The sequence below is a fragment of the Synchiropus splendidus genome, chromosome 1 (assembly GCF_027744825.2).
Source record: "Synchiropus splendidus isolate RoL2022-P1 chromosome 1, RoL_Sspl_1.0, whole genome shotgun sequence".
NCBI lineage: Eukaryota > Metazoa > Chordata > Actinopteri > Syngnathiformes > Callionymidae > Synchiropus > Synchiropus splendidus.
In genome coordinates, this window is record NC_071334.1 from 50959418 (window position 1) to 50973701 (window position 14284).

At 44.8% G+C, this 14284-nt stretch overlaps 1 protein-coding gene across 2 annotated transcripts in view; it reads right to left on the minus strand.

Moving 5' to 3' along the window:
• Positions 1 to 1203: 1203 nt before the first annotated feature.
• The window catches only part of LOC128760786 (R3H domain-containing protein 1-like), a 37167-nt gene continuing 24086 nt past the window's right edge, over positions 1204 to 14284 (minus strand). Inside the window, exons 17-27 of one of the 2 annotated variants that reach the window (XM_053868454.1) lie at positions 14168 to 14260; positions 13165 to 13512; positions 12942 to 13086; positions 9390 to 9547; positions 9064 to 9197; positions 7354 to 7457; positions 5618 to 5799; positions 4589 to 4730; positions 3316 to 3413; positions 3163 to 3235; positions 1204 to 2373 (exon numbers count right to left, since the gene is read on the minus strand). In XM_053868454.1, the coding sequence (XP_053724429.1) occupies positions 2102 to 2373; positions 3163 to 3235; positions 3316 to 3413; positions 4589 to 4730; positions 5618 to 5799; positions 7354 to 7457; positions 9064 to 9197; positions 9390 to 9547; positions 12942 to 13086; positions 13165 to 13512; positions 14168 to 14260 (1749 nt within the window). In that variant the 3' untranslated portion in view covers positions 1204 to 2101. The remainder of the gene's footprint in view (positions 2374 to 3162; positions 3236 to 3315; positions 3414 to 4588; positions 4731 to 5617; positions 5800 to 7353; positions 7458 to 9063; positions 9198 to 9389; positions 9548 to 12941; positions 13087 to 13164; positions 13513 to 14167; positions 14261 to 14284) is intronic. The other variant, XM_053868462.1, reaches the window with a different exon arrangement.

The following is a 14284-nucleotide window of genomic DNA, read 5'->3' on the forward strand; positions in this document are numbered from 1 at the left end:
AATATCATATTATAATATAATAATAATAATATCAAACTGATTAACAAGCCAAATCAGACCAAACAATACATTGGTCAAGCCAAAAATATGCTTCCAAAAATAACCAAATCAAATCATAGGCAGAACTGCTGCGAAAGCAACGTATTTTTCCACAAGGATTTAAGAGTGAAGAGGAAAAAGTGGGATGTCCCTACTTTAAACTTGGTTAAATTTGAAGACGAGTTGATTCTCTATTGTAATTCGCAATACGGAGCAATTTATAACCCGAGTTTATAAAGTTTTCCTTCACTCCACCGGTGTTCTGTTCCACAACAACAACAGAAGGTAAACAAACATGGCGGCCTCCCGCGTTATTCTGAGGCGTCGTGAAAACCCTCTACACCAGAGAACAGTTTTCACCTGCAACACCTTTGACATGTGCCACCTACCGAAGCACCCAGGAAGCTCCGTGCTCAGCATGTGTGGAGGGCTCCCGAGCATCTGCGGCAGCTTCTTCGTCGCCCTCGTCACCGAGCGATAGGTGAAGAACTCACGAGCCACCGGACTGGCGCTGACGCGTGACGGCGGCGCGGCAGCTCCATCAGGGAGAAACGCTCTTCAGTGACAACTCACGTACGTTTGTGTGATGCTAATTGGCTTCGATCGTCATGAAGCGCACAATGCAGATGGTTCCCATGGGAACTAATTAGCGCGCGCATGCATTGAACAGCATCACCAGGTCTATGTATGCTGCGATGGTTGGATTCTCGCGCGCCTGCCGGGGATTGAACCTGCACATCAGCTTCAACAAACGCTCGTCTGCGTGGTTTCGACTGGAGTCAACAACTTACTTAACAAAATTAATTCAGTATGTGACCAAAGTCCGCAACTTGAATTTAAGCCAGTGATGCGTTTTGGATCCATTTCTTCAATTTTGGGGTTAAATATGAAGCCGGTGCGACCGCTTTTATGCCACCTGTCTGGTTGCCCACTAAGGCCACTTGGTGGCGCTGTTTCTACACACTGAATGAAAGACCGGCCCAGTAATGAAGCACCGTGCGTGGTGCGTTTAAATGTAATCGGAGTTAATGAACAATATGAAACAAATAATGTGAACAAATACCTTAAAAAAAAATCGAAACATGCATTTTCATGTGTTTTGAATGTTGTTGCCGTGGAATTTGTATTTTTTTTAGTTTTAGAAAAGCAGCAAAGAGAGTCACACTAGAACACCACAATAAGTGTGTGAACTTGCTTGAGAAAATATTTACCACTGTAATGAAGAGGTATACTCATATTTGGTGCAAACATTTATTATCATCAAAATAAAAAAAAAAAAAAGAAATGAGTGAAGGCCACACAAACATAAATCACCTCTGAGAATTCACGCAACGCAAAACCCCACCTCCAAAACAAATGTGATAAACTAGATTGCATTTCTCTTGTGCATATTAACATTGGAATTAAATATAAAAAGAAAAAGTGGCCTGGCAGAGTGCAAACAAAGATGATTTGGGTTGGGGCTCAACAAAAATAAAATGAAATCTTTGTCATCACTTCAGTGCAAATGCAACATTCACCATGTAGAAAAGTGAAGGTCGTACAGGGATTATTCAGTGTTTACCATAGTGACGGCTCATGTTGTACAGACGCTGTGAGGGTTGTGTTGCTGCCCTGCTTGGAGTCACGTAAGACACAGCTTAATCAAGTATTGATCGATGAGAGATGAAATGATCTTGTTATAAAGGTTCAATTTCCAATCACTCGGTATGTCAGCTCAACTTTATACATAAGGTTTCGTCAAGGAAACAGGGTTGACAGTGCACACTCAGTCGTTTTGGAAACTAAAAAGAGCCACAGTGAAACGTTCAGTCGGCTGATGATGGTGAACCCCAGAACACTTTCACATTGTACCAGCAACTTTGAAAATGGACTAAGGGCTTCAGTCGAGCAGCTGAGGGATTGTTTGAGACATAAAAAAAATATTTAGAACATCTCAGTCTTCACCTTGGTCAAGACAAAGCAAACAAACCTGTGAGCATTCACTCTTGCAACGTTTGGTTCGGGACATTGGCTGGACGTGCGCTCCGATCCGGAATATAGCGACTTAGACTTGTCCAAGCTAAGGGGCCCCCCCCTTCTGTCTGGAGCTAGTTCTGGTTTTTGTGGAGGTTTGGGGGCTGCTGTGGTGGAGGTTTTGGGTCATGTGTCTGGAGGGTATCATGGCAAAGATCAAGCCTCCGCTGGGATCGTCTCTGGTTGTGTTGTGCATCCAGGGCTGAGGGTCCTGCACCCCCTGGATCAATCTGCCTCTGAAGTCTGGCAGGAGGTGGTGGGAGTCTGGACAGCTGATCCCCTCTGGAGGAGCCATCACTTCCAACAGTGGGCCGTTCGCTGCAGACAGACATGAGAGTCAGACGCTGCAGTGTACAGTAGAAGCCTTTGCAAACAAGACAGCCAGCGCTTCACTTCTCAACCTCCTCCCCCGAAAATACAGCCGATTTTCCAATTTGCACTGACTGAGAATTCTTGACAAGCGCACCTGAATATGATGAAAAAAAAAAAACATCATGTGTGCACAAAAACAGATGCCGTGTTTGAAATAATCAGCGCATTTCATTTGGACAGATCCCGCAGGGGTCTGCAGGTTCCTCTGGCAGGTGTGAATTCTGCCCTGCTTGTAATTTATTCTGCTTACAGCCCTTTTTCAGCAGCTGCGAGGAGCAGCAAGCATATCTTGACACAATAAAAACACCAGTTTATATAACTAAATAGAGCGCGCAGCAGCTGCAAGTGATTGATCAAGACTTGACGGCGTATGCACAAACAATATTCCCACTTGCACCTTGATAGCAAAACGCTAACATCTATTTTGTCACGCCGTGGCCTCCAGTGACAGAGAAAAACAAATGTATAGATTACAAGTAATTGGATCTGGTCAGTCGTGAATCCTACTCTGCTATTATTGCATTACTGCACCAATAAGAGCCCATCATCTCGCAGACTCGTGCTGCTCATTACTTTTGTGAAATATTCAGCTCCTTCAGAGAGAAAATAAAATAAATATACGGACAAAACACTCCTTCACGTGCATGTGATATTAGGTTAGAGATGCACGAGTACGGATGAGGAATATTTCTTTCAACAGACCTGAAGATGTCAATACGAATGGCAACCGTTTACCTGCTTCACCTACACTGAGATCAGGAGCTCTTCGGCCAGTCTTCCTTCCGTGACGCCAAACACCCAGTGGACCCTGGTGGAGAGACATGCCAGCGTCTATCAGTAATAAACTCAGCTACAAACATATGAAGTCGAGTGTGGCTGGTTTCTGACCTGGTGTTTGGTCACAATGTGAGGAGGCTGCATGAGCGGTGGTCGGATGGAGGGTTTGTACTGCAGTGGTTGGCCTAATAAAGAGAAGTGTGCTTCACCTGCAAGTACAAGTGGAATCAGCACAACAAAATGGCAGAATATTGAAGACCAAAAGGATGGTTTTATGAGTTAATTTCTCATTTTTAATGACCACCTTTTCATCTACTTCACCTGTAAAATTAACCCCTAGATAATTTACTGTTAAAACCGGAGCTATAAATACCACCCTGTGTCTCAGCCATGCATCTGACTTATTCTAACTGATTCTGGAAAAAAAAGTGGAAATGGTGAGAAAAACAGTGTTTTTCAACCTTTATAAAAAAGTCCTGAGGCACAGCACCAATGGAACCTCGGCCAAATTGTGGAAAATGTTTCCAGAAAGGAGGGGGGCAATATGCCAAAAATATATCATGATTCATTTTTTAGTTCAAATAACTGGTTCTATTTTATCACTGTAATACTCATTTTGTTTTTCCATTCTTTGCCTCTGCTTCATAACAGTGATTCTTTCTCTCCTCACATTTTGGAGAGCATTTACTTGGTTCTGCGTCTAGTCTTTAGCCAACTTTTAAACCACAAAGCTACTTCATTAGCCTACAAGTGTCAAAGTTTTGAAGTGAGACGTCACATTCGCAATTAGCTCTGTAGCGCACACAGTCTTTAGTGTCAAGAAGAAAAAAGGATCACTCCATCATTCTGTCGTGAGGGTGTGTGGTCAAGTTAGAGGGGCATCAGGCTAAAAAACAAGTGGATGTTGCGCATTTGAGCGGCGTCATTCGCTGTGAGTGTGTGGGAAGAGGAGTCATTGCAGTGAGTGATGGGAGAGTCAGCGCATCAACATAGATCTATAGTGTAAAGGAAGAATGTGAGGGAATCCATGTCTCCTCACGTTAGCAGATCATCAACACATTCTAATTGTTCACGTTTAAAGTCATCTAAAGTCATCCACCTCTGTCTCTGGACAAATGAGGTGAAACTGGATCATTTCTCACCTGGCATTCTCTCACGAAACAGAATACCCACTGGTGTTTTATTTGTTTCTGATATCAACACCCAACTTTGGCTTGCCAGCTACCTTAAAAACAACCATGATGTGCTTGTTTAAATCAATAGTCTTCTGCGAGCGAGTACAGACGTTATGAGAGCTTTCAGTGGACCATCGTGCAGCCCGGAATGTACATCTAAGCACCTTAGTAAAGGATTAAATGTCAGGGTGCTGGCGAGCGTCTCTGACCTTGTCCACTGTGGCAGAAAGCTGTAGGAAGCTGTGGGTGGTGGCCCAGGACAGGGATGGACGAGAGGCCTGACTGGAGGCCCTTGACAGTGATTGGCTGGCCTGGCGAAGGTGTGAGCGCCGGGGATGAGGGCAGGCTGCTCTACACATAACACACAGGAAGTGCGGCGAAGGAAGACAACGAGAAAAACACAAACACTTTGATTCAAAAACTTGATTTTGTTTCTTTCCCACAAGCTCAAGCTGATGCTTTAATGTAGCGTCTCTTCTACATTAGCCCCCTAATGTCCCATCGCACTCCAATAGTCAGGACTATTTCCTCCTCATTTCCAGGTCGCGACTTCATCTGCACAAATGATTTACTTCGACATTTAGCCGTCCTGCAGAAGTGGCGAGGCCTGCTTTAGCTCGGGGGGACAATTCCCATGGCAGCGTTGGACACACACACACGCAGTCAAACTTAATTGGCTTTCAAATTGCTTCCCAGCGTAAATTTCAACTATTTTGACACAGACGGTGTTTGTCAAATGTAGCAAGCACACGACAAGAATTGCAAACCTTGAGGCCATGGTGCTGATTAAAACTGCCAGAGTACCATGACCAGCTTATTCATGCTGACCTTATGCTGCTTAACAGTGCAGACGTTTTGGGGGAACAACCAGCATAACAGCGCCCTCTTGAGTGCAGTGGGCATCAAAGAAGCCATTATTGATGTCCCTACACTGATGACAGATTTTCAAAATCCAGTTGTTGTTCTAGGATGTTTCTTTGATTGAATGATGGTATCAATAACTTGAGAACTAATGCTTGGAAGTACCAGGGCTATTGGTCAACAGATATTTACATGGAGAACGAGTCACGAGTCCGAGTCAGTGAGGAAGCTCAGCAGCAAATTAGCTGTGACACGCTATTTTAGACAGAGTTTGAAGTGCACCACTCCTGTACGAGCGCTTGACCGGGTGTTTTTTTACAGAGCAAATTTGTTGTTGCATTCATGGACCCGGGGATGCAGTTGGGGAGGATTTGTACCTGTATGTTGTCGGCAGGTGGGCCGAACTCAACAGGCCGGCGGCCGCGCTGGTGCTCGGGGACCATGTTTTTGTTGTTTGGCTGTTTCCTCTGGCAGGGGGAAGGGGCTCGGGGCTGCTGGCAGGGGGGCGCCGTCATCTGCAGCATCACCATGCCGCTGCTGGGTGCCGGGGGCAACAACCCTGCGCAGACCCACACAATCACCAGCTCGAGTGGTTGCCGCAGCAACTGTATGCAAATCAGCTCGCCAAGAAATGATGCGACTCAATTTTAAGGGGCTAGTAAGCAGATTTCAGAAACACCCACGTTTATTCATCCCTTCATTATGCACAGCAACCTGTGTGTGTGAGTGTGTGTGTGTGTGTGTGTGTGAGTGTGTGTGTGTGTGTGTGTGTGTGCCGGAGCAAATGTGCTTTTGCCTTAAAGCTCCTCTTCAGCAGTTTTGTTCTCAAACACACCTCATCAGTGTAAAGCACACGCCGATAGCGGCTCTTCAATTAGCTTTTAAGTGCCTTGATTATAAATAAACACACACACGCACGCACACACACACACAAACACACACAGACAGACACACACGCGTAATAATGGTCCATTCTCTTCAAATCCTTTGCGATGACGCTAATTAGTTTTCGCCACATGAGAACAATGGATCCAAGAAAAAAATAAAATAAAAGCACCATATTAATGCGGCCAACATGAAGTGGGTGATGATGAAGGAAACTTTACACAGCTGACGCTGCTGTTGATTTACGAATTATGGGCTAATGACAGAGGCAAGGACAGCGGTTATTTGCATGTAATCCGTGGATTATTTCGGGGCCAATTAAAAGTGTAGCCTGGCAACACTGCAGGTGAGGCCGCCATGTGACCTTCACGTGACCTCATTAGTGAGGAGCCGGGGATCACGGCCGCCTCGTACAATCATCACACAATCGGGACAGAAGGTCATTCATGAGCGGGCGGCGCGGCCCGGGCCGCTGGCTCGACAAGCGGACAATGGATGGTAGTTTCAGTGGCACATCGTATTCTTTGGTGTCTAATATTGGATCTCTTGGGTTGAATTCCTTTATTCTTTATTTGAAGTGTAATATACAAAATGCAAAAAAAAGTATTTGAGCAATTATATTTCAATGTGTTAAAATGAACAACGTTTAAAAGTGAAGAGTAGCGTGATGAAACACACGAGACATAATCATTGGAGGGACCACACCATGAGTTCTACTCTCATCTAACGCTGCAGAATTAAAGTACTAATTACTCAAATTTTCACTTGAGCCTTGGACACCTCAGTCATCCGGAGAACTACTTTAAACCACGTCCACCGTAATTTCCCTTCATTTAAACGCCGGGGAGCCATCATCACCCGGCGCCGCTCTTTTTCATTTTGAAAATCCGCCGTGGAAATCTAATCACCAGCCTGGCACACAAACAACGGCAAAGTAAACCCGGGGAAGATTATTTCATTATGAAGCTCAGGTCTGCGCAATGAAGGAAGACATACGGCCGTTATTGACACCGAGATCTGCAGGAAACGGAGTGCTGGCGGCGACGGAGAGTCTCGAGGGCTACTGATGTCAGAGTGAAAAGCGAAGATTGTGCCTTTGCGGCGTGATCTGAATGCAGATCAGTGAGGGTCTTTGTGTGTGTGTGTGTGTGTGTGTGTGTGTGTGTGTGTGTGTGTGTGTGTGTGTGTGTGTGTGTGTCTGTCTGTCTATGATTTAGGAGGGGTGTACCTGCATACTGGTGACCTGGGTGCTGCTGGGAGACGCAGGGGGATGAGTTCTGAGGGAACTGAAGCTGATCCATCACTTGGGCAGGCAGGAAACTCACAGTAGAACTGCAAAAACAGACACGCGTTGTAAATCAAACGTCGTCTGCATCACTGTGGTGTCCTTTCAATCATCATCCATCATGCAAGGCAAACATTGACGTGTTTGCTTTTCACCAGGAGACATTTTTTCTTTGAGCAGGTTCAGGACTAAGGCACCTATAAGACATTGTGAAGAGTCCTTTTTAAAACATTGCATTAGATCTAAATTCACGAGGAGTGGGTCGGTTTGTGTCTTGACATACTATAATCTAGAGGTGGCATATAAACAAAAGAAAACACTTGATAATAGTTCTCTTAATAAGCTGTAACCCGATCCAAACACACAGCGGCAGGAGACTAAAATCTCAAACTGCAAGTGAACTATCTCGGCAACTACTCCGTCTTGGCCCGCTGGGACTTGTGTGCAGCTGGTGAAAAGCAGGCTGCAGGTGGACACTCGGTACATGGGGGAGCCTCGCGAGCCTGTCCAACGCTGGCACATAAATCATTTCCACACAGACTGCCCTACAAAAGCAGCCTTGTTTCACAAGTGGGACAATGAGAACACAACCTCCAGCAGCACGCGCGCATGTGTGCGTGTGCATATATGCATTGTTCTTTGGCAGCTGATGAGTGCGTAACAGCACTCTGCACGCAGCGATTCCGGTTGTTTCAGAGGATGTAGACCCACTAGACCCACTGAAGTTGAAACAAATGACACCTTTTGATTGCTTGTGCACTTGTTCGAGCAGCTGAAACAGACAAGAACAGCGCCCTGCACAAGGTCCTCTCATGGAAGACAAGGACTTGTGAACTTCTCAGACCCGATCCACTGAAGGAATTGCAGAATGTAGAAATAACATGGTTTCTTTCACTTGGTGAACAGAAGCGCGACCTTGACTCTGGGATGCAGCTGGGATTCGCTCACACGCCCATGAGCGCTATAAATAAGAGACACCTTGAGGAGAGACCCAGCAAATGGGTTTCTAGGACAAAGCACGTGTGTGATCCTGCCGCGCGGCTTTCCGAACCTGATGGAGGAAACTTCAACGGATGGCGCGAGTCATTATGAATGAAGATTGAATAAGTCATTGACAGTTGTGTTAAAACACTTGGAGAATAAAGTTTCACACTTTATATCCAACATTAACAAAAACATTCAATGTGGGTTGCTCAAACAAAAGATTTTGCTTCTGATGCTTGTACAGTTGCAAGGGCTGGGACTTGAATGCGGGAGTGATGATTAAATAATCACTGGAAAAAAAATATGGACACTAATATAGATGAATCAAGTGCAAACCAGTGTTCCCAGGGACACTGGGAACACGACCATCATATCGTCATCACCAACATATCAATGATGAAGGTGACCAAATGAAAGAAAATTGAAGTTAAAAAAACTTGCGATAAGGCACCATTCGGTAAATATTAAGACTTTAATGAAGTTGATTTTTTTTTAATTGAGTCCCACCTCGAATACAGCATCACTTTCCTCAATGGAATACGAGCTGATCAACAATTACAATCACCATTTCTACAGTCCTGTTAGTTAGACTGACAAACTGGACTGATGACAAACATTCTATTTGCTGACTAACTATAGTGATCAATCTGATCGTCATCATGCATGTACCTCATGGTGGTGTGCTGATTCGAGGGGAGGAGGCTGTAGCAGGGCTGCACACCAGCCACAGCAACTGGCCCCTGTCCCGGCTGGCAGGACATAAACACAGGCTGCTGGTACGTCTGCTGTGGCACTGACACCTGCTACAGAGCACAGAGGAAAGCAGGAATCTTCTTTACTACCATAACTGAATATCCCTTTTTTTCCCCACCAAAAATTCATTTAGTTTGGAAGAATTTGGAACTAAACTCCAACAAGGTCATCAGCAGTATAATTCATTATATTGTCTTTTTTTAATTTGAAGTCGGCTAATGGGCCAACAAGTCTTCACCTACCTGATAAGATTGCATTGGAGAGTACTGGACCATCATGCCCTGCATCTGGTTGCCCATATTGCTTTGCTGGTTGCCAGTGAGAGTGAGGTTAGGGGTTGGCTGCATGCCCACGATGGTCTGGTAGCCGGACGCTGGGCTCTGCATCATCGCCTGGTGCACTGAGATGTAATGAAAGAGACAAGACAGAGTGGTTAAAGAGGCAGATAGAGCGGCAATTACACACACACACAAGGTGAGGAGCTTAAAACGTCGCCGCCACTGAGCACAAACGTGAGTGAAGTCTTTGAGCATCATTCTGCAGGGAAAAAAAAAAAAAGTTTCATGCCCCGTGTGTGATGACCAGGTCGCATTAAATTTGGACAACTTTGGACTCTTTATTGGTTCCGTAGCTTCCTTTTGGCTGATGGTGAGACGCATTTCAAGTGAGACATGTTGCCAAGTTTGCCTGGTATCTAGGTTGCAATGCTTCGTGGTACATGTGGTTTGTTTATTATTTAAAAGTACCACCACTGGTGCTCACCTCAGCAAACCCACACCTTAACTTGGATTTCGCAGTCCGGCACAAAACCTACAGTATATTCCGGCCATTAGCTTCATTAATGTTTTCTTAAACAACAAAATTCAATCAATAAAAAGATGAATCTGCTAGTAACCAACAGAATAATGGAGCTAATATCTGGTTGGACGCAGCTCGAACGCAGAAAAATGGCTGCTGTGATTCCTCACAAACAAGCAGGTCTGAAGCACTCGGGCTAAATGAGAAAGTCAATATATTTGATTTATCCTCTGGAGGCCTCAGAGTCCAACCAGAGTGGCGAAGCGTTTTCTTTGCTCGACAACCTTCCCCACCCCTTAAGACCTTCAGGGGAGCAAAAAGTGTACAAAGGGGCTGCTGCCATGGCTTCTAATATACTTGTTAAAAACACATGGAGAGGAAAGAAGTGAAAACTAACAGTCCATTTATTATCCCACAGCAGAAAATGGCGGCGCCAGTTGGTAGAGGGAGGGTGGAAGGGACACGTAAATGTCAAGGTGACAAAAGACATTCAAAAAAAAAAAAAAAAAATACCCTCCCTCATGACACACACATGCAGGATGGGACAAAGAGAGGACGTCCTTTTGTGAAGGTGTCTTTACAGACCGCTGCGCCGGGAGAAAAGTACGAGACAATGAGAGTGTTCCTGGAGGAACCGAGGGGCGGGCTATTTTTATCCACCTACATCTCCCACCTTCACTCACAAACCAAGCATGAAATCTAATGCACTTGATTTTATTCTGTTGCAGCAGAGGGATTCTGCAGATAATGACCAACTGCCTGTCGTCCTCACCAGGGACGGTCCCGTTTTTCTTTCCCCACAGCAACCTGATTCAAGTGAAGCGACGCCTTGTTAGGAGGAAGCAAAAGTTTGTTTTGCCCCGGCACCGTGATGATCTGCGGGCCACAGGTGAGCAGCAAGCGGCTGGAAAAGAGACCGGTTCACTGTGAGATTCTTAGAGGCCTCTCAGACAGCGTTCCGGCCCCGTATCCCACCACTCAGGATCGTTCTCGATCTCCATCCGTGGAGTGTTTCAAGTTCAGTGATTGTGCTCAATATTAACCACAACTGTTCAATGATTAGCATGAAGAAATCGCTCTCAAAAGAAAGCCTTAGAAATCTTGTAAAAACACATGACTGGCCAGTTGTTTTTCCTCAGTCTGTTTCTTCAAAAACAGCAATTAAAATGCTTCATTGTTTTCAGCCAACTTTTCAAACGTAAGTCACCATTTGTATTCTCAGAGGCGACGTTTAGCTTCACTACCACTCTGCACTGCAAATGTGGTTCTAAACAAGATAGAAAACTTAAGGGTTAGATAATTCATCTCATTTTAAGCATGTATTTCTTCATTCAGACGATTGACTTTTCGCTGAAATCTTCAAGCATAACCTTGTCTTTTTCGTCTATAGTAGACAGGGAATCTTAAGACAAGTTAAATAACACTTAAACTATGATATTCTACATCTCTGTCCCATCAAAATAAATCTAGCTTTGAGAATTAGTAACAAAGTCAAGCCTTGTCGGCCACAAAAATGACTTGGTGGACAAGATTCGGCCTCGGGGCCTTGAGTTTGAGGCTGAAACAAAGATTCTTCATAACTTCAGTGTAGCATCACTTGAATGCGACTTGAGCCACAACAAAGAAATACCATCATATTTGATAGAAAAAAAGATAGAAAGTCAGAATCAAGCCTGCTGTCCTGTAGTCTCCATTGTTGAGTACACATTTATGTTATGTTAGAATCTTCTCTTCAGCATGTGAGGTTTGAAACCATATTAAGTTACCTTTACTTAAGTTGACTTAGATTTCAACTAGCTCTAACTAATTATTGAACAAATGTTAGCGTGCTGCTTTTGCATCACCACTAAAAAACAAAAAGATTGACAAAAACAATGTGTGGTACGAAAAGCACGATTGACTTGTGAAGGGGCTCTAATTATACCATTATGTACATATTTACCCATCAAGCATAAAATGCACCTCCTGCAGCTGCTGTTTACGCTTTCCATTCTCCCTCGTATGGATGAATGCAGTGTTTGGATAAGAGATTGGAAATTTAAGGAAAATCAATTCAAAACGTGCCGGGAACTAAAGCCCTGCGGTGTCCATGACTGATGCAAATGAGAAGAAATGTTCTAGCACAGCCCTTTTGTGGTCTTATTTGTGCACGTTATTCTAACATTAATGGAACAACTGAAGGGAAACAAGACACCAAAGTCATATTTTACAGGAGAAATAATTGCTGTCCTTTGCCTTTGTAGGGCAGCGTCATTTGTCCGCTGTCTATTCCCCGATCCCCAGCAGGGAAGCAGCATTTGCAACCTCCAGATGACAGAACAGTACCGCATCCATTTACAGTGTGTCTGTGTGTGTATGCGTGTGAGACAGAGAGACAATGCTACATCTGGTAGAGCAACATATGCACGTGTGTGAATGTGGTATGGGAGAAAAAGTGAGCGATCTAACACTCCTGCAGTGAGAAAGTCACGGAAAAACACAACAATCAAGGGGCAACTGCCGAAGGGACATCGGAACTCATGCAAACAAACTGAGAAACGGGAGAAAAGGGAGACATGTTTGTCCTTCTCTGGGGCTACAGGGGGGCAGCTCCCTGCTGGGGATGGGCAATAGTAATGACCAAAGCCCTGACCAGAAAATGTGTTACGCAACAAAGTGACAAGAAAAGCAACAAAGGATCAACGTCATCGCAGCTCGCAAGAATATCTGATTAAAATTAGGGATGTCAATAGATTTTTCATTTTGTTCAATCGCAATTAAACATGAATTACACCTTTTCAATTGCATTGAAACAGATTCAAATTGCGGTGCGATTAAATGAGATGAAAAAATGTAATCTATTGACAGCCATAATTAAAATGCCTTTTAATATATATTTTTTTATTTCGAACATTGTCACGAGACAAAGGTTTAAGCGTAATAATCATTGTGCAGTGCGGCACGCTGACACGCTGAATTAGACTCTGGGTACTTCATCAAACATGCAAGAGAGGTACCTTGTTGCTGTGGCAGGTTTTGGCTCTGATGGCAGTTATAGGCCAGTGTATTGACAGGGGGCCTGAAGGGTTGCTGCTGCTGTTGCTGTGGCTGCTGGTTGGCACAGTGAGGATGCTGAGCGGGAGAGCAGTAACAGGTCGACAACTGTGGGAGGCGATAGCAGAACACTGTAAGAAATTAGGTTTGCCTGCCAGAGCCTGACAAACTTGAGGGTGAATTTACATGCTGAACTGGCTGTTGAATATAAGCGTGTTGTTGGAGCAGAGGCTGGTTCAGGGAGGACCCAGGATACGCAGTAGGGGTCTGGGTGTTGCTTGGATACGCATGGCTGCCACCTGGGCTTGGCAGGGGGACAGGCTGGCCCTGCAGCGTCCCCTGGTGTGCTCCTGGTGGTGGGCCTGCCATCATGTAACCGGCGACCTGCTGTGGAGGTGTCCCCTGCAGCACCATGGGAGATGGGTGGTGGTAGAGGGTGGGGTAGTGCCGAGCATCCGGAGCTGCCGCGCCACTGTCACTGGGAGGCGGCTGGGCCAGTGTCATGTGACTAAACTGGCTGCTCAAGGTGTCAGGCTGTGGACAGACATAAATGGAAGATATGATTTAAACTGATCACTGCAGCTATTTGACTCAATGGCTGTGTCAAATGGCTGTAATCAGTTGAAATGGATCGAACGTTTTCAGGGGCAAATGACGACTTTAAACGTGAGTCAGGCAAGTAGGCTGTGAAAAGGAGAGTATTTATCCATAATAGAGCTGGCTGCCAGTTCAGGTCATTTTTGACATGTTGTTGGAAAACCAGTAGTTTTCAGTCATGGATTATTCAGTGTGAACATCTGGTGCCGAATTAATTATTCATAGAACTTCCACCGACATAATTAGTTGTAGAGATGTCTTCCACTAAAACCAGGTCAAAAATGAGGTTAACTCAATGCACAATCACTACACGTGGCACACAGAAGAATGAATCAAAATAAAACATGAAAGACTTAGTGGTGGCTCTGAACTAAGAATTTATTCATCTAAATGAATGAATGAATTGCCCAATAAAACATCAATGACCACCTCAGTTTACCCAACTCATAACGCAGTGACTAGAACATGGGTTAAGCTGAACCTCACATCTAATTCTGCGGCAACAGTTGACACAATTCACTGCAAAAAAAATTGAGAGCAGCCACAATGACAGGTGATGCAGTGAGGATGGTGTGGTTGAGGAGGTCTATACCACAGTGAACTGTTGGTTAGGACAGACGGGCAGGTACTGAGAAGGAGGAAGAGGATAAGAGACCGCTGAGTTGTAGGCGGTGTCAGAAGAAGGCTGAGGAGGACAAACCAGCAGAGG